General features: G+C 36.4%; 1 protein-coding gene across 4 annotated transcripts in view; it reads left to right on the top strand.

The window, feature by feature from the left end:
* The window catches only part of LOC122137453 (carboxyl-terminal PDZ ligand of neuronal nitric oxide synthase protein-like), a 45,363-nt gene that overhangs the window by 15,703 nt on the left and 6,791 nt on the right, over positions 1-22,869 (top strand). For 3 of the 4 annotated variants that reach the window (XR_006154852.1, XR_006154851.1, XM_042724225.1), the window contains exons 3-10: positions 1,346-1,438; positions 1,601-1,659; positions 1,760-1,868; positions 2,649-2,802; positions 2,990-3,135; positions 5,967-6,122; positions 7,586-7,751; positions 11,178-11,469. Coding sequence is in view for 2 of the 4 variants with exons in the window: in XM_042724225.1 (XP_042580159.1) it covers positions 1,346-1,438; positions 1,601-1,659; positions 1,760-1,868; positions 2,649-2,802; positions 2,990-3,135; positions 5,967-6,122; positions 7,586-7,751; positions 11,178-11,469 (1,175 nt within the window). In the remaining 2 variants the exon portion in view is untranslated. Of the gene's footprint in view, positions 1-1,345; positions 1,439-1,600; positions 1,660-1,759; positions 1,869-2,648; positions 2,803-2,989; positions 3,136-5,966; positions 6,123-7,585; positions 7,752-11,177; positions 11,470-12,101; positions 12,950-22,869 lie in introns of those variants that run through there. The other variant, XM_042724226.1, reaches the window with a different exon arrangement.

The following is a 22,869-nucleotide window of genomic DNA, read 5'->3' as shown; positions in this document are numbered from 1 at the left end:
TTGTAATAAGCCAAATTTATATTTCCTCATTTAAAGGGATAGTTCACAAACAGTTGAGTCATTGCCATTGACTTCCATAGAGCAAATGATGACAGAATTTTAATTTTTGGATGAATTATCCCTTTAACAGATGCAATTGCCCAAAGCAAATTACAGATTGATGACTAAGTGAAAATAAGCATCTCTTCTCGTTCTAATAGAGAGTCATGGTGGTGATTAACTCTGTCAAGGTAGTTTAAAGTTTTAGCAACTTCAACACACTCAAGCTCTTCAGCAAGTCTAAAGGTTTGTCATCTGCACACGTGGTCATACCTGTCATGCCCTTTTCCTGTAGTACAACTCATACAGTCTTTATTTTTCCACCATCACTACTTGTTTTCCTCTAGCCTACAAGAGATGGACAGAAGAGCATTCAGCGAATGAGTGTAGCTCTCTCAGTTCAGTCCAGGACTTGACTTCAATAATGAATACAAAGTCTTTCAGCAGAAATGATTCATATCCAACTCAACGAGTTTCAAAGAACGCAAAAACTCAAATAGTCTCTATCTGAATCATTCAGACTAAAGACATTTGGAAATAAATCATTCTTGGACCCATTTCATGCTTATCAAGTTGCAAGAATTTTTTTACTTTATTCTGACCTTACAGGAGAACAGAGCTGATTTGAGTAGTTTGATGCTCTGATAAGCACAACATGCAAAGTACGTACAAATATCTCGATCTCTCTGTCTGCTATCTTAAATATATAGTATATATTTTCAAGGAGCTCCTTGCCGTGCATTCTGGGATTGTATTCTCAACATACAGTGCCTATGACACATAATATGTAAACAATGTATAAAGCGCAATAAAATGTACGAGAGTAAGTAAGAGAAAGCAAGTCAAATGCTAGCATAGGCCATGTTGGGAAACTTGAGAAACAGTAAAAACATTTATAATGTTCCAAAAGATTTCTGTTTCAAGTAAATACTATTCTTTTGAACTTTTTATTCATCAAGGATCATTTGACACTGAAGACACTAAACACTAAAGCTGTAATGGCTGCTAAAAATTAGCTTTGCCATCACAGGAATAAATTACATATTAGAAATCATAAAAGAAAACAGTCGCCAGTTTTTACATCAGTTTCAGCTCTTTAAGAAAGTTGTTGTTTATTGTAAATACTTCATTATAATGTAGTTTTAATTAGGCTCTCAGGGCAGGACTGATTGTTTTATTTATCTATCTTCAGAATTTAGCAGTTTAGGTGCTAATGAGTACTAACTGATTTAGAATTGGTCCCAGTACTTCAGTTTGATTGGTCATAGTCTCTCCATGCATTTAAATCACTGTTTTTTCCTTGCAGTATGAGTTCAAGGCAAAGAGCGTGAAGAAGAAGAAAGTGAGCATAGTGGTTTCTGTAGACGGGGTCAAAGTGGTGCTGCGCAAAAAACCCAAGGCATGTGTGATCTCATCAGCCCTACACCTCTGACATGACGCATGAATATCATTAACCTGTATCAGAATTACAGTACTAGAATTTAGAAGTTTATATTTTTATCTCATTCATAATAAGCATTTGCAGTAGAGTCCCTGACATTTGCCTTGTTTTGACCTCAAGAGGAAAGAGTGGACGTGGGATGAGAGCAAGATGCTGGTTATGCACGACCCCATATACAGGTGAGATACAGAAAATATAACAAAATAAATGATGATTCGACAAATTATACTGTATTAATGTTTAGCCTATATTAACTTTTTTTTCTCTTTTTTATCCTAGGATCTTCTATGTATCCCATGATTCTCAGGATCTGAAGATTTTCAGCTACATTGCTCGTGACGGATCCAGTAACTCGTTCAGATGCAATGTATTCAAGTCCAAAAAAAAGGTAGAGCAGTCTCTTTTTTATGTAAAAGGAAAAATAATGGTCTCCTGTTACTCTCCTTCTCTCTGCCACTTTGCCCCAGACCAAGGATAAATATCATGATGTATGCCATTTTTTTCAGTCCATCTTGGCCTTGAGCAACTGATGAAATTTGTAGAGGGCCTTGATACTCCTTGACCTTGATACTCTTCACCTATTTGTCTCTGTTGTCTCTGCTCTTCTTGTCATTCTTTGCCCTTTGCTTTTTTTTCATGGAATTGTAGTAGCACAGCCCCCAGAATGGAAAAAAACTACCTATGAACAAAAAGCAGAAGAAAATGATGTTATATGATAAAATCAAGAAAATGTGTCAAAAAGCTATTTTGAAATACAGTAACCAAAATATTTTGAAATAACCGATATATATATATATATATATATATATATATATATATATATATATATATATATATATATATATTTAAATGAATATTTTTGGTCATTGTATTGTAAAGTAAATGTAATTTATATATAAATTATCCTTATGTAAATATAAATATGTAAATATATATATATATATATATATATATATATATATATATGAGAACATATATATATTTGTTGTTATGCTAAAATGTTATGCATTTGTTATGCTGTTAATATTATTTGTAATGAGTTTTGCACCTCACACATATTTAAACATTTTTTATTTATTAATCAAATGTAAACATGAAGATTATTCATATAATGTGGTTTATGTATATAAGATTCTAAATGTGATCTTTTACCTCTCTCCTCTCTCAGAGTCAGGCCATGCGGATAGTGCGGACGGTCGGTCAGGCGTTTGAGGTGTGCCATAAGCTGAGTCTGCAGGACGCTGAGCAGAATGCAGATGAACAGCCAGACGGCCCTGCAGACGGCCAGAGCGATCAGTCTGGAGAAGAGCCCAGCCCTGAAGGTGAAACCATGCCATCGCATCTGAGCATTAATGCCTAAAACACATGTCATCACTGAGTAAATCAAATCTGTGGAGTCCAGCATTTCTGTGATCTATCTCGCGTGATTTATGAACATGGTGATCATTGTTGTATAACTGGTTTCTTGAAGTGTGCATCATATTCTTAAAATTCTGCTGTTGTTTACAGCTCGTCAGCTGACAGGGATGGAGCACGGAATGGATGATGTCCCTGGAATGGAGTCACATTCCACAAAGCTCAGTGAGCAGGCTATGGATGACATTCTTCAGAGTCTGTCTGAGCTCAGCGTGGTGAAACCTGGACAAACCCTCCAGGTGAGAGTGATCTGGAGTATGAGCATGACTGAAAAGCTCTTCTCCCCACAGACATCTGTCCAATATCGCTCGTCAGCTGGAAATACCCTGTTCATAAATACAGAGGAAACCCCTTTTACCTCCTTTCTCTTCTGTTTTTTCCCCTTTAACTCAACCTTATTCCTCCTTCTGGGTATTCAGTGATGCTGTTACGTTGGCCCAGGCCTGCACACTATGTTCAAAATCTTTGCCTGACTTTAAACACTTAACTGTGTCTGTGGTGAAAATAAAATCATACAGCCCCAGTGAGACAGGAATTTCATTTAGCCAGCAACACAATCACCAAATAGCTCACATTTATGCCAACTTGCCAAGTGTTTTTTTTGATCTACTAATGATGAAAAATGAATATTTTGTGTAATTGATGGTGTTTAAATCATACCTGTAAACTCACATTTCGGCCAGGAAAGTTTTAATTGCATTTTCTTTCCATATTACCTCCGTATAATGCCTGTAATAACATCATGTTTACTTTATGTAACTGTTCCACAAGCGCCACCTTCTGGCAAAGAATGAATTTGCTTATTCACTTACATTCACATTTTAAGCAGAACAGTGTTGTGAATGTTAAATGGCATATCAACAAGGGAAAAAAATCGAATTCAACAAATAATTGTAAGGAAGCTTATAAAACTACAACTATATTAACATGGCACACTAAAATACTTTAACAAATACCACTATATATAAAAAAAGGTGCCCCTGATGATATATGACAAGTCTCAGTTAGCCTATCGCTAATGCTTTTTTTAATTATATAATAAAAAGAAAACAGATAAAATAGAAAAAGAATAGAGTAAGCTAGTGTTAGGCCTTTTTTGTTAGTAAATGAATAGAGTCCAAGTCTAAAAGGGGCAAGTATTTTTTTTAAAGAATAGAATTAGAATAGAGAGTGCTAGAATTAGAGTGTCAAATAAAGATGGAAGAGATGTGGTTTTAGCTGATTCTTGAAGATGGCTAAGGACTCAGCTGCTCGGATTGTATTTATAAATGCTTTTTATACTTTAAATAAGATACAGTATTATTATTTTTATTATTATCTGTACCATAAGGATTATTAAGTAAGTCAAATTCAAAAATTGTTTGATGCTTGATATCTCCCCATGGTTCATTACAGAAATTCTCAGTACAGAAAGGCTGCCTAGCCTGAAAGCAGATAATGCATTCATTCATTTTACATGTATTCATTTAGCAGCAATCCTTTCATAATGCATTCATGTGTTCCTTGTCTAGCAGTTATCAAAGATCCAGTGGTGTTCCATTAGCTTTGTAGCTGACGTTCATGACAAATAGATCTACTGGAGGATAAATGAAGACAGAATGGGAACATTCATTATTACAGCTCCATTTTTAATGCTTTTTCATTATTATTATTATTGTAATTTTTTTAAATGTAGTTCCGAACTGTTATCTCTTTGCCATCCTATATATGGAAGATACTTCTGTCTGCACAATGGAGATAATGGATATGAAAAGATTGTTTTCATGAACGGTTTCATTTTGGCAGTCTTGCTTTTGCAGACGCGCCTCTACCTCCATCCTCTGTCTCTCCTCATGCTGATATGAACCTCCAGCTCCTCCTGGTGGTTGACATCTGAAATCACACAGAAAGAGGAATTATGTTGTTGTTTTCTTTGCTGCTTTCTATTTGTGATAATGTCATGTTTTATGTCATGCATATGTTTACACTATGATCTTTCTCCTTCTTGATCCAAAACTTTGGCGCTACTTATATTTTGAGACATATTTGCATTTACCTTACAGTGGTTTAAAGAGTGTTGTGACTTGTTTTGACAAACAGTTACTTGACTTTATAGCTCATGACATGTAAACTAAACTATAATGAGCAGTTTCTAAATTATAAATGGCAAATTTATGAGAGATGTAGACTTGAAGACTTGAAACTAGCACTGATTTACTATGCCTTGATTTATCAGTTAGAATATCCAGATACATTTTGTACAAAGTATTCCAGAGAGAGGATAGTTCAACCAAAAATGAAAATTCTACTATCTATCATTTACTACCCTCAGTTTGGTCCAAACTTGTATGAGTTTCTTTATTCTGCTGAACACAGAGGACATTTAGAAAACTGTGGTTAACCAAGGAGTCTCTGGTCCCAAAAATATCTTCTTTTTTATGTTCAACAGAAGAAAGAAATTATACAGCTTTGTGTGTATAATCACTATAGTCACCCACAACTTAAGGGTGAGTAAATTGTGACAGAATTTTCATTTCGGGTGAGCTATTCTTTTAATGTCTACATATTGTCTATGGAAATCTTTAAATGTATAAAGGTTTGTGTGAGGGTTTAATTTAATTAAAAATGTAATTTTTAACATTGATTAAAAATACAATCTGTATTGTAAAGTAAAGTGTTAACCCAAAATATAATTAGGTGAGAAAGCAGAGACTGTTTTGATGATCAAATCCCTAGAGTCATGTTTCTTTCTTAGTCCCTTTTATAACAGACCGAGTAAAGCTACTTAGAGAAAATTAGTTTCTCTCTCTCTCTCTCTCTCTCTGTATGTGTGTGTTTGAGTTGTGCCTGTGTATATGTTCCTCTTCTAATGAAAGTACTTGAAATGTCCTTTGTTCATGTGGAACTACATATTAAAGTGCTCTCTCAGTGCAAACACACATGCCCACTAATTAACCCTATGCTTTCAAAGCCCATAGTCCTCAGTTGTACACTGCAGAAGATGATGTTTCAAATGATAATGTTTTAACCAAACAAATAGTTAAACAACTTTTTTTTCTCTGCTCTCTTTTTCTCGTTCTTCATCTCTCAGTCTTTACAAGACCTGGAGGGTGTCTCTCTCCATACGCTATCTCCCAGCAGCCCTTGCTCTCCTACTATCACACCTTTGGCCACCCAGCACCGCCTGCAGTTACTCCAACAACAGCTGCTACAGCAGCAGCAACAAACACAGATCGCTGTTGCACAGGTAAGACATTGTTTACACTTTTCTAGCTCTAGGAGGCGCTACAGCTCTATGAGATATGCAGCAGTTGATTCCATATTTTCAGGCTGTTTCACAATCATCTGCTCTCCAACCAGTACAAAGCTATTCACCTCACCTCGCCTCACTCCGGCAATTTCAGAGGCACATTTCCTGCATAACCCTATTTATTTTTCTATGCTGAAATGACTACTGATAGCCTTTGTTAGAAAGCACTCATGTACCCTATAAGCCCAAATCATTCTCCATAACCATGAGGAAGCAAAGAATATTGGGGAGACAGAACAAGACGCTGATAGAGGTAATCATCTCGCTGCGTTTGCCTGTTTATTTTAGTCATTCTGTCTCCGACTAATGATATTAGTTCTCATTTGGGATACTGTATAGGGTTCAGATGCTGTTGTGGTTATAATGTCCTGTCAGAGAGAGAGAGAGGAAGCTGATGTGCTCTCAGCTCTGATTCAGCACAGTCATGCCACTGCATAGCATAAATGAAAGTAATGTACAATCACCCCCCACCCAGAGGAAAATTTTGTTATTCTTTCATATCTCAGGAGACTTAGATTTTAGTTTATTTTGGGTGTCAACCTTGTCTAAGGTGTTTCTTAACAAATCAGACAAATTAATTTGAATAGCAGATTTTATATTTAAACTAAATTTGACTTGATTGTTTTTTTGTTTTGTTTTTTTGCCAATATGAGCACAGTTTTTAATATTGTTGAGATCTCATATTAAAAAGTCTAGAGCACTGGCTCAAGGGGGCCTCAGCACACTTAGAACATTCAGTTTTTGGGATTATGGAATTTAATTATTTTAATTTTGCCACTCACTCAGTTTGAAAATAAGCAGCTACATGTATGTCATCCATTATTTTATTTAATTATTTTAATATTTCTACTTCTAGATTCAGTAAATACAAAGTTTGAAAATAAGCAGCTTTGTCATAATAGGTGATAGTTTCAGAAATGTCTTTGTGGACCTTTAAATATTGTCATTGACAATTTTAGTATCGAAAAGGTTGAAAACCACTTCTCAAGAGTAGATTCTCAAGAGGGGTGTTTTTTCTCACAAGAAGTCTCTGTTTGCTCTCCATTTGTCTCATTGCTATCTAGAAGAAACAACTGAGATATTAAAGGGATCTTTCTTTGATTTCCTATGGGCTAAATCTCTCAAACCAAACAACAAAATAAAGCCACTGCAGGAAGCCACTTTAGATTCTTTAAAAATGATCGATTAACAGAATTATAGATTAAAATCTTAATATCTGTCATTGCTACTGCTACACCAAAAACACAGGTTAGTATTTGGAGAATGAACTCTATACTCTATATTACCTGAACTAAGAGTGGTTTTAATCACTATAATTCTCAACTCTTATCCTACATGTAGGTTATGATATCTTTCAGTAAGACCGGTATTATTCTTGACTGAGCGTGTCTCTGCTGTAGGTGCAGCTCCTGAAGGATCAGCTGGCCGCAGAGACGGCTGGCCGCATGGAGGCGCAGGCCAGAACTCACCAGCTGCTGCTGCAGAACCGAGACTTACTGCAACATACAGCCCTGCTGGTGAAACACCTCAGCCAACTGGAGGTCAGAGTCAGTGGAGCCACACAGAGTAAGACAGTCTCTCTACATTTGAAAACAAATGATATATTTTTTTTCAGTTCAAGTTTATTTGTATAGCACTTTTTACGATACAAATCATTACAAAGCAACTTTACAGAAAATTAAGTTTCTACAATATTTAGTAGTAGCTTATCAGTGATGACTGTCGGTTCATGTGCATATGGCAGAAATGTTCAGAAAAATCAATAAAAGACGTAAACAAACAGACGATTAACACTATTAACAGCAATTATGCAATCAAACTTATAGCAAAATGTGGTAGTTCTGTATGTTGTCTCTGGGTTAGCATCATCTGAGGTCCTCTGAGGGGTTGGCATCATCTCTTCTCAGGTGTTCTGGATCCAGACTGGAGCTTGTGTAAATCCTAGTTACCATGGGATGTAAATCCCGTGGCAAAGCAGAGAAACGAATAGAGACATAATTAGCGTAGCTGCTGTTCCAGCCAAGTAAAATTAATTAGATTAACCCAAGCTAAAGAATAATAATGCACATTTGATCAGATATAACTGCAGTCCAAAATTATGAGATGCATTATTTGAATGCTTGGCCAAAGAAAGTGTTTTTAATCTAGATTTAAACAGAAGAAGTGTGTCTGAACCCCAAACATTATCAGGAAGGCTATTCCAGAGTTTGGGAGCCAAATGCGAAAAAGCTCTACCTCCTTTAGTGGACTTTGCTATCCTAGGTACTATCAAAAGTCCAGCGTTTTGTGACCTTAGGGAGCGTGATGGGTTGTAGCGTGGTAGAAGACTAGTTAGGTACACAGGAGCTAAACCATTAAGGGCCTTATAAGTAAGTAATAATATTTTGTAACTGATACGGAACTTAATAGGTAGCGAGTGCAGAGACTGTAGTAATGGGGTAATATGATCATATTTTCTTCACCCGGTAAGGACTCTAGCCGCTGCATTTTGGACTACCTGTAGCTTGTTTATTGAGGATGCAGGACAACCACCTAGCAGTGCATTACAATAGTCCAGTCTAGAGATCATGAATGCATGAACTAGCTTTTCTGCATCAGGAACAGTTAACATGTTTCGTAGCTTGGCAATGTTTCTAAGATGGAAGAATGCTGTTTTTGTAACATGGGAAATATGATTTTCAAAATACAAGTTACTGTCTAATATAACACCCAGATTTTTGACTGTAGAGGAAGTAACAGTACATCCGTCTAATTGCAAATTGTAATCTACGAGATTCTGTGTAATGTTTTCCAGTCCAATAAGTAATATCTCTGTCTTATCTGAATTTAATAGGAGAAAATTATTGGTCATCCAATCTTTTACATTTTTAACACACTCTGTTAGCTTAGATAATTTTGAAGTTTCACATGGTCTTGTTGAGATATATAGTTGAGTATCATCAGCATAACAGTGGAAACTAATCCCGTATTTTCTAATGATATTACCAAGGGGCAACATGTATATTGAAAACATCATATTACCTAAGACACATCCATAAGTCAATCCATATCTTACCGTCCAAAAGTTAGATGACTCCCCATTTAAATAAACAAAGTGGTAGCGATCGGACAGGTAGGATCTAAACCATCTTAAAGCCTGCCCTTGGATACCTGTATAGTTTTGTAATCTATCTATGAGTATGTCGTGATCTATGGTGTCGAACGCAGCACTAAAATCAAGTAAAACTAGCAATGAGATGCAGCCTTGATCTGAAGCAAGAAGCAAGTCATTTGTAATTTTAACAAGTGCAGTTTCTGTGCTATGATGGGGCCTGAAACCCGACTGAAATACTTCATAGAGATCTTTTTTTTTGCAGGTAGGAGCACAATTGAGCAGACACAACTTTTTCTAAAATTTTAGACATAAATGGAAGATTTGAAATGGGTCTGTAATTTGCCAGTTCACTAGGATCTAGTTGTGGTTTCTTAATAAGAGGCTTAATAACTGCCAGCTTGAATGGTTTTGGGACGTGACCTAAAGATAACGACGAGTTAATAATATTGAGAAGCGGTTTTTCTGCTACAGGTAGCAACTCTTTCAGTAATTTAGTGGGTACAGGATCTAATAAACATGTTGTTGGTTTTTGAGAATGTTGCAAGAATCTGATATTCAATACAGTTCATAGTTTAATACTGTACCATTGTTTATGATTTGGTTATTGTCAGTGCTTCGTGAGATGAGTATTTCATTCTGTCAATTACACCACTGTTTACAAGTTTGGGGTCAGCAAGACTTATTTTAGAAAAAAATAATACTTGTATTCAGCTAGGACATATTCATTTAATGTGACAGTACATACATTTAAAATTTATTTATTGCTGCTGAAAATGTTGCCTTGCCATTACAGGAAAAAACTGCATTTTAAAATATATACAGTTCTTTTAAATCAATATTTCCCAATATTGCTGTAGTTACTGTATTTTTGATTTGAAAAAAAGCATGTTTTTGTTTAAATATTTTATTTGCATAATATATGTAGTGGTCACACTTCAAATTTTCGGTATTTACAAACCATTAACTAAGATTTTTGCCGCAATAAACTCCTAATTTGCTGCTTATTAATAGTAAGGTAAGTGTTAAGTTTAGGTATTGGTAGGATTAAGGATGTAGAATATGGTCATGCAGAATATGTGCTTTATAAGTACTAATAAACATCCAATATGTTAATAATAGGCATGCTAATAAGCAACTAGTTAATAGTGAGAATTGGTCCCTGTACTAAAGTGTTACCAATGTATTTTTGTGATTTCTGAAAATACCCTTTTGCTTTTAGTCAAACATCATATTGCTGTGATTCATATCTTAGCTGCTTGGTTTGGTTCATAGCTAAGAACTTTTTATAAGATATTTCTACAAAGAAAATGAATGGGAAAAATACTTAGAGAACCCAGGCTGCTGAAAAACTGGGTGGTCACTGTTGGGCTCTATTACAGTCATAGACACACACACATATTATTTTTCAACAGGCTGGGATGTTATTGAGTCGGTTGGTGTACACTAATCTATTTCAGAGTTTAGTTACTATCCAAATTATTCAGATTCATCATCACTGTGCTCCATTCCGACTGTGTGATTCAGAGTGTGTGTGTGTGTGTGTGTGTGTGTGTGTGTGAGTGTGCGTGTTAGAGTGTGTGTGTGCGTGTTAGAGTGTGTGTGTGTGTGTGTTGTGTGTGTCCATGCAGCATATGCTTATGCCTGGTGGGATGATGGTGGTGTACTTGCTGGATGGTATGACTGGTCACTTGGAAGGTTGTTGAAATTGTCTGTCACCATTATGCCCTTGAGTGTCTGTCACTGAAGGGCTACTGTACTGCCAGTCTCTCAATAGCAGATTTTTTAATCGTAAGCTTCATTTACATAAGTGTTTGAAATATTCATCCTTTAATGTTATGGACTGTTTCAGGGTGACTATTAAGAACTTTATTTCTCAAATTTGTATTTGTGCATTCTAGAAGAAGAATCACCATGGAGTAGCGTGCCCCCTCGTTCTCTCTCTCTCAACCTGAAGAACCTCTATACCCCTCACTCAGACCAGCCCGTCACCTCCACTCCAGCAGGACAGCCAGAAAATCCTCCTGTTTCCTCCCATGCTGAGTCCTACCTCAATCTGCTTAACCTGCGTGGGGCTTCCACCATTACAGCCAATGGGAAGCCAGCGAGTGCAAGAAGTGAAGCAGGACTGGATGCAGCAAGAAGGGAAGTTGCTAAGCTAGAAAATCGGAATTCAACAGCACTTGATGAGAGGTAATGGCACAAGGCAATAGCACTTACATAGACTTGTATGTATACAAATAAATTAGCTTGAGTCTGGCAAAGATATATATATAGTTATATTTATAGCTAAATATAATCATATATAGCTATTATATGTGTGTGTGTATATATATATATATATATATATATATATATATATATATATATATATAGCTATTATATGTGTGTATATATAGGTCAGTAAGTTTTTGTGACAAAGAAAGAGGTAGAAAGGCAATGTTAAAGCACATTTGATTTATGTTAAAAGTTTCCTATTTCTTAGCCAGTCAAGTTGCTCCTTTCCGATCTGTAATTTAAACATACTAAAATCTGAGCTGCAACATCTGGACAAAATAATCACAGTATGTCAGTGTGTGGAACAGAGTAGAGCAGCATCAAAACAAACCCAGAAATACAACAGAACTACAAAAAGTTTCAGCTGTTATGGGTCTCAGACTCTCCAAAATGTTTAAAACTATTGAGCAGATGTTTATGTTTGTGAAGATTTGACTTTTTTTTACCACATTTGGCAAGTGTTTGGGTTTTCTAAAACTAGTTCACATAATCCCACCTCCTCTCTGACCTCCTTTCCTCTCTCTTCCCTCTCCTCACTCCATACACAGGCAGCAGACCTGTCGGAATGGATATTGGTTGTGAGCAATGTAAACAAATCTAATGAAAATCTATTAGAAGGCAGAGAGCAATCTTTCCACACTGACTTTTGGCTGGCAAGTTTCCTTGAATAGTAATGGAAAATTTTGACCTTTGCACATTCATCGCTCTGTGTGTGTGTGTGGTTAGAGCCAGTGGTAAACAGTTGTTGAGCTTAGCAGCACACACCTACACCCATTCCTCCTTCTGCTAGAGATGTTTTCTTGCTTTGATTGATACGCTGTTTGTCATAGATTGCTAAATTTTTATGTAATGAAAAGAAAGCATGCCTGTGTTTTTGTTATTTTATGCATATATGCTTGCTTCTTGATCTGTGTGTGTGTCTATAAATGTATTCAAGTGTATGTGTGCGTGTGTGTGTGTGTCTGGGAGAGTGATTTATTTCACAATTATCATGTGCCTGTGGATAGCCACAGTCTCTCAAACACAGAAAACATTCATTTTCACACTTTATTAGAGCAATTTAGAGCTTGCAGAAAAACTCACGCTTGCGTGCGCACGCACACACACGCACACACACACACACACAAGTAAAACACACTTACTGATTTATACCCTCACAGGTCCAGGGAAAGACTCAAAAATATGCACACAGTCACTATAACACATACTCACATCATGAACAGTTGGCTGTTAAAATACAGACAAGGGCATTTCTTTTTTTAATTAGCATGTATAGGTTTTAGTGTGCACTGTAAGTGTATAATGGTTAAAAAGCAGTTCTGGATGCGTTCTGTTTTTGTTACAGTATGTTGTAGCCAAAAGTACAAAGCCAGCCCAGCACTGAGCCCAACTGCATTATTTTTATTAAAGCAAAGAAAATGAATAAAATTATATATATATATATATATATATATATATATATATATATATATATATATATATATATATATATATATATATATATATATATAAGCAAGACTTCCGACTAGACTTGACTTGAAAGACAATTCTTATAACACTTGCCAAAATGAGCTCAGATACACAGACAGGCAACATGTACACTATATACTCAAATGAACTAGCAATACACAGGTGGATATAATCAGGACATGTACAGGAAATACTTGTGGCTGTGTTCAGAATGGAATCCTAATGTACTGCTACTGTGTTCTTCTGTGCAGTATAAAAAAACAAACCTTTTAACGAATAATGATATATCGCTGTCAAATGACCTCACTGTAACCAAATTTACCTGAAATTCATTGTCTATATTCTAGTTAACCTTTTAATCGACTTTTTCTAGTATCCCCCAGAATCACAGACATATTTTATTTGGACATATCCAGCTATACAATAAATATATATCCCCTTATGGTAGATATTAAAAATAAGGTGTTTATATGGCCCAAATTGTATACAGAAGTAAGCTAGGTGTCTTTGATTTTGTCTCTGATTTCTAAACTGAAAAATTGTCTTAATCTAGTTATGGCTGCTACAGTCATGTTAATGCTGCTTTCATAATCAGAATATTAGTGCAGTACAGTTAATTGAGGTCAGTATGATTTTTATTAGAAAATTAATACTTTTATTCAGCAAAGACACATTAAATTGACCAAAAGTGTCAGTAAAGACATTTCTAATGTTACAAATTATTATTATTATTATTATTATTATTATTATTATTATTATTATTATACTTAAATGTAAATGTATCAACAACTGTTTTACCATTGATCAGTTTATTGGAATGGTTTTTGAAGGAACATGCGACACTAAAGACTGGAGTAATAACTGCTGAAAATTCAGCATTGCCACCACAGGAATGAATTACATTATAGTATATAATATATTACCATAGAAATATGTGTTGGGGGTAACACATTACAAGTAACGCGAAATACATAATCAGATTACTTTTTTCAAGTAACTAGTAAAGTAATGCATTACTTTTTAATTTACAAGAGAATATCTGAGTTACTTTTTTTCTCCAATTTATTGATTGTCCTGTCCCCATGTTGAGAGAAATCATAAGATGTTACTGTAGTTCTAAAATAAATATGAATATGCATTAATTCATCTCACTCAAAAAAAAACAAAAAAAACATTCAGTATTCCTCAAAATAAATAAAAAAATTAATGCAACTTGGAATATGTCGCAAACCTGCAACATAAATATCCTTTATGCATTTAATCCCATTCTATAAACCAATGTCTTTGCTTCTGACCTTCGATGATCCAGTTCAACCATTCTAATAAGCAAAAATTACAAACATTTGTGTGTCTTTTTTATTGCTGAAGTGTGTTGAAATTTCTTCTTCATTCTACTGTATGGACATAAATTTACTTACCCTTCCGCCTGAGGCAAATTCATTTCAGTTTTGGTGTGAAAAGGCTTTTATATTTGCCAGAAATATAACTTTTTTATTTTAAAAACAAACAAGCAAGCCCTGTCCAGATTTAAAAAGTAAAGCAAAAGTAACGTAACACATTACTTTCCATAAAAAGTAACTAAGTAACGTAATTAGTTACTTTTTTATGAAGTAACGCAATATTGTAATGCATTACTTTTAAAGGTAACTTTCCCCAACAATGGTAATAATATTTCAAAATTAACATTAAAACATGTTTAAAAAACATTAAAAACAGTAGTGTATTATATATGCTGTAGAGAGAGAGGTGAACTGTGCAGTGTTATTGTTAAATTTGTACTGTAGTGTGGCATTTCGGAATTTTATTGAACTTGCTGAACAATATGCAGTCTATGTATGAGCTGTTTTTTACGGTTTAGCTGTTTTATACTTAAAAACTCTCCTGCATCACAGTAATGAGGAAGTAGAGCCACAATATAGAAACTGTCAGACAGGACTTTAGTGTGTCATGTCATGTGTGTGTCTGCTGGGTCCATCAGTGAATCCTCACTGTGACTGTGGTTTTATGCACCTGTCCATCATTTGTTCATTTATCTGTCACTCCTGGTGTTAATGCCAGCGTGAACTCTACATGAGATGGAATCTGTCCATCCCTCCTATGCCAGTCTTAAGTGCCATTTCTTTCTTTATTGCTTTGAAACTTCTTGCATCTTGCTCCCCTCTGTTCATGTTTGTGCTGTTCTTTTATCCCTCTCTACATGCACTGTTGCTTATTTATTATCTGCCCATCCAGAAACTGTCTCCACTGATGATTTCAGCGCTGTAGGTCACTGCACACTAAGACAGCTTTCATGGCCTCAGAACTGTGTGATCTTGAGCTTGTTTGTGTGTCTGTGTGTGCTTGTGTTAATGTGAGAGGGATGAATGCATGGATGGATTTAATGTCATGGATTAGTCTATCTGCTGTTGCATTGATCTTCCATAATCTTCACTTGCTGCTTGATTACTGCTACTTAGACTAATCACGTGTGTGTGTGTTGTGTGATTTTAAAAGCATATACCGAAATAGTCAAACTTTCTTTCTAATAACAAAAATACAGTTAAAACACGTAAAAAAAAAAAAAAAAAAAAAAAAAGACTTTTGCAAGATTTGTGCCCAATTATCAGTCCTATGATGCATCAAAACTAGTTGCCAAAAATCTGCAAGTCTGAACTTACATGAAAATTGCATAGTAACGATGATGGGCACAATTCCATTTTTTTGTAATTGAAGACCGTGTTTCCATCCAGTTCAGAGCGCATAATTTTTTTTTTCATATTTTGACATTTTTAGAACACTTTTGTAATGTGTCTCCTTAGCAATGAGGTGAAATGTTTCGTCTGAGTTTGGAATGATTTGGAAGTCTGGTGTTGTGATCCTATGAATTGTTTAGTGTATGAGCACCGTTTTTTTCTGTATTGATGGCACAAATTTGTTCATGTAGTGGTATTCCAGCGCTTTTAAGGTCAACTTTAGGGCAAATTGTACACAAAAGTGAGCTAAATATGAAGCTTCCGAGTCAATATGATTTGATTTGGGGTTCTAAAAAAAATTTATAATCTGTGGATTTGGTAGGATTATCTACAATGATAATGATACAGTGTTGCAGTGGGAGTCAGATCAGGATGATTTCTTCCTAAGATGGATTTCTTCAGGTGTTTAGATGAAGAGATTTGAGGGGCTTGAGATATGTTGAAAGGAAAGAGAGGATTATTTTGTTTTTCTCTGCTAAGGTTGCACGTGTGAGGAGCCTCCCCTTTGATTATTTCCTGTTAAAATTCCAGACGTACCGCCGCGTGGACAGGCAGTGCTTTGTGGGTTCAACTTCGTGAAACACAAAAAAAAAAAAGGAACCACGTGTATATATTTTGGGAAAGCTGAGATTCTTGCGATCATTCGAATGGATACTAATATTTTAAGGAAACCATTAACACAGGCAGGTACACTTGCAGTGTCTGTGGCTGACCGCAACACCGAGAGGGAAAACACGAATGACCTGAGGAAACCACCCTAATGCCTTAGTTTGTCCAAATCATTACATTCAAAAAAAAACGTTTTGTAGTACAATCTGGAAAGGGTCCAGACTATCCAATCAGTGAAGACTATTGTAGTCCATAGCCAAAATGTATATGTTGATAAACATCCCACAGGACATTGAAGTGTGAAGTAGTATCATTTCCGATTAGCCGATAGAGCAAATCAGCCCACATCTGTGTGTTCCTCACGTGTAACTTGTGTTGCCCTGCACAGATCACGAAAAACAATGGTCTTCTTTAAAATGGCCTTCCCTGAACTCTTTGCCCTTTTTGATAGACACCTCTCTCTTGAGCCAATAGCTGCTTCTATGAAGTGTTTTATGGCCAGTTATAGCCAATAAGCTCACCTTAATTGGACTGGTCAGCCGCTCTGTGATGGGACAAGAGAGCGAGCTATTGGCATCAGAGGTTTTGGAAATGACGGTCGTTTTCCTGATAGCCAATGAAATTCTGAAAAGATTCATATGCATTTTTTAGTCGGGGGGATCAAACTATAAAAACATAGCTCGGTGCAGCAACGTGGGAGACAGGATCTTCGTGCGTTATGCAGCCATGTGGGGCGGGGCATAAGTCACTCATATAGTGGACCGTTATCAGGGAGTTTCTGAGCTTGGGAAGAAAGTATTGACGAAGAGAGAGAGAAATGGCGGAACGAGAACGACCGAAAGAAAAACTTTTCACTCGAGAAGTTAGAAGTTGTGGAACAATGCACTCGGCGTGACCAGTGATGGGAGTCGGAAGCTGATGACATTCGTGACGAAGAGCGCAAGTCTCATCTGTTGGACTCCATAGAGAGGAGAGGATCTGTTTTTGGACGGGGAGAGAAGTCACTAATCGACAAGTAAGTGTTTCATTATATTTGATAACATTTACTGTATGTACTGAGGTATGTGGTGGACCGTGTCCGTGTGTTGGTTCATTTATTGCGCTCATACAAAGTTTGGTTTTGGTCCGCGCATGTATCCACGCCTGTGTTTGTTTTGTTGGGTGTTTGAGGCGTCACGCTTTCGACCGTCGGTTTGGTGCAGGTATTCATCCCTTTGTTTTGAGTGTGCGTTTGGAGATGCGTCTGTGCTTCGACCGTCGTTTTTGTTTGGAGCATGTATCACATGCATTTGTTGTTTGTTTGTGTGTGTGGGTGTTTGACAAGTCACGCTTTCGACGGTGTTTGGTTTAGCGAGTGTATTCATCCCTTTGTTTTGTGGGTGCGTTTGGACATGCGTAATGCCTCGGACCGATGTTTTGGAGATGTGAGCATGTATCCATGCCTTTGTTTGTTTGTTTGTGTGTGTGTGTGTGTGTGTGTGTGCATGTATACTCATGCACCGGTGTAAATGTCTAATTGTTTGATTGCATGTTTCTGTTTGATTATGTAGTGAGCATGGGGAAAAAAGTATAATACAGAAAAGATGTAACTGTTTTGTAAAATTATTATTTTATTTTTTATCACAGACAATAACCTGACACTGAATCAGATGAAGACCTGGGAGCCAGTGGAGAGCACAAGAGATGTGTTTATGTTCAAACAATCCACACAGCCCATACTGGGGATGCCATTCAGAGGAGAGTCAAAGATGAGGATGGGCACTGGGTGTTGTGGGGGACATCTCTGTATTTCCACCCGCATTGAAAGAGTATACAACCGGTTAGGTTTATATAATCAACCATCTTTTTATTCTATTTGAAAATAACATAAAATGTGGGTCAATGTTATTTTGTTCTGTATCCATACAGGTGCCATGGGTGGAGTGGACCTCTCTGATGCCCTGATCCGCTATTACAAAGTCATCCACAAGACCCAGAAGTGGTAACTGATGGACAATGCCATTGTGAATGCCTTCCTTCTTTACAAGGTTATCACTAAGGTAAAAGGGACAGGTACCAATGCACCAGAGAAGGCATTGCGAGAGACTCGTGTTGAAGAGTTGTCAGCGGGCCGCAGCAGTTGACAGTGACCTGCTCCATCGCCCACTCCACACAGAGCACAGCACAAGCCATGTACATATATAAGTGGAGACAGCACCACAGGTGCGGCTGAGGTGCAGAACCTTGCCTGCATGCTAAGGACACCTGTGTGAAGTGCTCTTCTTGTGATGTGCCTTGGTGCTTTTTTGCAAGTGCATTGATGGTTATAATGAGTGGCATGTTGCCAATAACCATGTAACTTATTTCTTTATAACTACTTTTTTTTGTAAATAGTTATATAGTGTAATACATTAGTGTGTTTTAATATATATCTATATATAATTATTTATTTATTTATTTCTATTATAAAATAAAAAAAAACATAGCACTTGTTTTGTCTCTTTTATTTGCACAAAGTTTAGTGTAAAGAATTTGAGAAAACAAAAATGATTGACCAGTGAATCTGGCATAAGGAATAGAAATAGCCCTGATTGTAACCTTTCATTAGAGACCAAAATTAGTGGACTGTAAGTTGAAGCATTAAAAATACTGCCTTTTATGTGGTCAATGGTTACAAGGGCTATTTGGAGTCTCCCCAAGTGGCCTTTTTGGGGGGGAGCGCCTAGACATGAAGCTTATGATAAACATGTGTAATACACACAAATTGTTCTACGGTACTGTTAAAAAATTGGTTAAATTTGCTTGGCTAAGGCTTCAGGCTTTGATCCCATTGTGGTTTCCAGCTAAATAGCTCCAAACTATAGTCATCTGCAGGCATCGATTTACAAATAAAATGGAGGCCGGAAATGTTTTTTCCCCCTTTTTTACTATTGTTCCCAAAGATATTACTCAATATCAGTAAGGACTTACAGTGATTCTGACTATTTAGGAAGAAAAGAAACCTAGAGTGTCACCTTTTCAAAAATATACCAAACCCATGCATATGCACTCCAAACGGTTCAAGAACAATAGTGCAATTTACTTTGGGTATGTCTTTTTTTTTAGGCGTTTTGCTAAAAAATTTGATACCGGATCTGTTTAAGGGTTATCCAATTCCTCCTGGTAACAGCCTTCTTCCTCTCTCACAATCTTCTAACCCTTTTCTGATGCTGCTCTCTCAATCTCATGGCCCTCACCTGGACCTATCTCCCTTGTCTGAACTCGCCGAAGAATTTTTTTTTTCTCTCCCCTCCTCTGCTTTACACTTTACAACCTTCTGTGAGTCTATGGTGATTGTACCTTTATTTAATACACGGGCATACTAATGAATGGTGCTTACAGTGTGTAGTGTTTGGGTGTGTGTGTGTGTGTGTGTGTGTGTGTTTGCTGCTCCTCAGAGTCAGAATGATGGACAGGTGTGGTTGTGGGCAGGTTTGACCTACCCTGTGTTCAAAGATGAATCACCTTATGAGGCCCTAACAGAAAAAAAACCATAAGGGATGCACTGAAAAATAAAATTACTATTTAATAATTATATATTAGTCAACATTTGAAGTGGATCAAAAAAAAGTTCATCAAAGTGTCCTAAGACAAAAGAACACATTTTGGTTTTAGGTTTTTAACAGAAGAAAACTTTGATGAAAGGTTTTGATCACTTTAAATGTTGACTGAGTGGATATATAACAATATAATTATGTTAGTATGAAAACCATTGCATCTATGACACCTCGCTAATAGGTCGGTGTGTGTGTGGTCACTGTATAGTTAGTTAGAGCTTAGCGAATCATTTAGTAACACGCGGTTTAAAAACTTATTAAGATAATTTAATTATGCACATATGTGGACTTCACAACAAAAATTTCCCTTTACGAATAAAAATGTATTGTCTACATACACACAACACCACACATTCCCATGATCAGGAGGCAAGCTAATGCTCTCCTTCAGGATAGCTTTGGAATCTTTCATGATGAACACAATCATACCCTATCCACAGCTCCTGTGCCTCCGCCGCAAGATCGCCGGTTGCTTAACAAGTGCCAACACTGAATAATGGGATTTTTATATGAGAAGTAAATTAAGCTCATTCTTTTGTGCTATGGCATTTTAAGAAGGACATAACGCGGATTTTGATTAGACTTATGACGATGGTTGTGTGACATTTCATCGCATCAAGAGCATGCCACACGCTAATAATGCCAGCGTTTGGCTCTTCACATTTCCAAACATATGAATATAGATATATTACTTAACCTATATATAATATATATATATATATATATATATATAACGAACATCGTCATCACTGAACAGTCATCTGAGCAGTTACTAGGCAGGGAGAGGTGTTTATGTTAAAGAAAATATTAAAAATGAAAAATACTGCAGATTTCGACAGCCCAGAAGTGGTTAATATAAGATCCACCATCTGAGACGAGGAAGCGGCCGAGGAGAGGCTCTCTGAAAGATGTGGAGGAGGAGATGTGCAGCGTTGGTCGGGGGCCAGACAGAATGCTGATGGTCATATGCAATTGGAGGGAAAGAGAGCAAAATGGAAAAGAAACCACAGACCAAAAAAGAAAGTCAAGATTCAAAGGCTGTCGCTTTGTCTGTGAGTTAACTGAATGTGTGGATTGAGTGTGTATTTATTAGTGTATCGATGAAGGATTTATTCAAAAGGATTAGGGGTTTTGAGCACAAACACCCACCGGCTTGGTGATTAAAAAGAAAAGTGTAGTGTTTACTACCACTCTAAGAGATTCAGAATTAATTAAAAAAATAAAAAACCTCATAGACCAATGAATGCAGGATCTTACGTCGGTCTAGAGAAACAGAACATTATAGAGACTTAGGATGGGGCTCGTTTAACTTGAAACAAGAAACACTCACTGGACCAGCACCACCTAGGCAATGAATAGCAAAACATGAAAAAGCACTTTAGCCATCTTAGAAACTACACACACACAAGCATTTGCAAACTTTCGCGGCAGAAAAATAGCATCTACTTAAGTAGCCTACTATGTAGTTTGAGGTATGTTTTTATTTACATTTTTGCAATCATGTAGTATTGCATGTGTTTGAATGTGTATGAAGTGAGAGAAAGATGATAGTACAGAGTATTATGTTGGGCTTTCCATGTACCATGCTAAGTGACTGCATCCATTGAGTTATTTTTAGTAGGAGCATCAATACAAGCAAGACTGGGCTCAATCATTTGTCTCCCATTCACTCTCCCTGCTCCCTTTTCTCTCTCCCCCGTCTCTGCTACTTTACTTAATCACCAGCAGGGGAACTGTCGGGATACAGAGAATAAGTGCACACACACACAACGCACATGCAGAATGAGGACTGTCTTAAAAAATGTATATGAGCTCTTTTGAGGATTCAAGAAACTGTTCACACACATCACATACATCCCGGAGTTTCCCTAACAAGTTCTGCTACAATGTCCGACCTGACACGCCATGGATAAGTGATAAGTTTACAAAGGTTTAATCATGTATCAGCTGCTCTTATACTCACGTATAACAAGCACTAGGAGATATTTAACGGGGTCTATGTTTTTTAGAGCTGTGTCTGTATGCCCGCCTACTGAAATCTCATTGGGTCACAAAATCAATAACACGACCATCCTCGCATTAAATACTTATTTTTTGGATGTGGGTGTGCATGTTGCCTAGCCAGTAGTGTGATTAACCTGTGATTTTTTTTTTTTTTGTTTTTACTGGTTCACTTTTTGTTCATGCAAGGTCTCTGGTATTAGACTGAAATAGTAAATACTTATAGATGACTGAGGGGGATTAAGAAACACAGAGTCATATTTATAATCTATTAGAAATTAGCATGCATACAAAAAGAGAGACTATCTGACTCCACAATGCATAAATGTAAGCATTCATAAGAGGTTTAACAACTGACAAGCAAGGAATTTATAAGTTCTTAATAAGACAACAAATCTTATATATTTAATTCGGTTGGTAATAACAGCCTAGAGTCACTATTAATCAGTGTATTATTTTAATATTAGTCATTACGATTGCAGTAGTGATTTATTATTTAATTTGTTTTTAATTTTTACCTAGTTTTGTTTTATTGTAGTAGTTGTATGTGCTGTGTGTCATGTTCACATTTCCAGTTTTATTTTAGCTTTAGTTTAGTAATATCTTGAATTAACCGTTAAAATTCATTTCCAAATCCCATTGGTACGAATTTGCTGTGTTCAAAGTTTTCTTTTTAAATTTAATTTCATCTAATATTTCTATTTTAGCTTTATTTGAATTACAAAAAGTGAGGTTTTTAGTAAAGGTTAGTTTTAGTAAACAATAACTGACTCACATGACAAACTGAATAGCACATTACCCGATGTTCAGTCAGAAAGCAGACTAAAAAATCTTCTGTTTTGGGTTTTTTTGGTTTAGCGTTTTATACAAAAACTCCCTTGGTCACAGTAATGAGGAAAGTAGAGCACAATATAGAAACTGTCAGGACA

The sequence above is a fragment of the Cyprinus carpio genome, chromosome B5, assembly GCF_018340385.1.
Source record: "Cyprinus carpio isolate SPL01 chromosome B5, ASM1834038v1, whole genome shotgun sequence".
Taxonomy (NCBI): Eukaryota; Metazoa; Chordata; class Actinopteri; order Cypriniformes; family Cyprinidae; genus Cyprinus; species Cyprinus carpio.
Note: the sequence above shows the minus strand (reverse complement) of the source record. Positions and strands in the feature narration are given on the sequence as shown.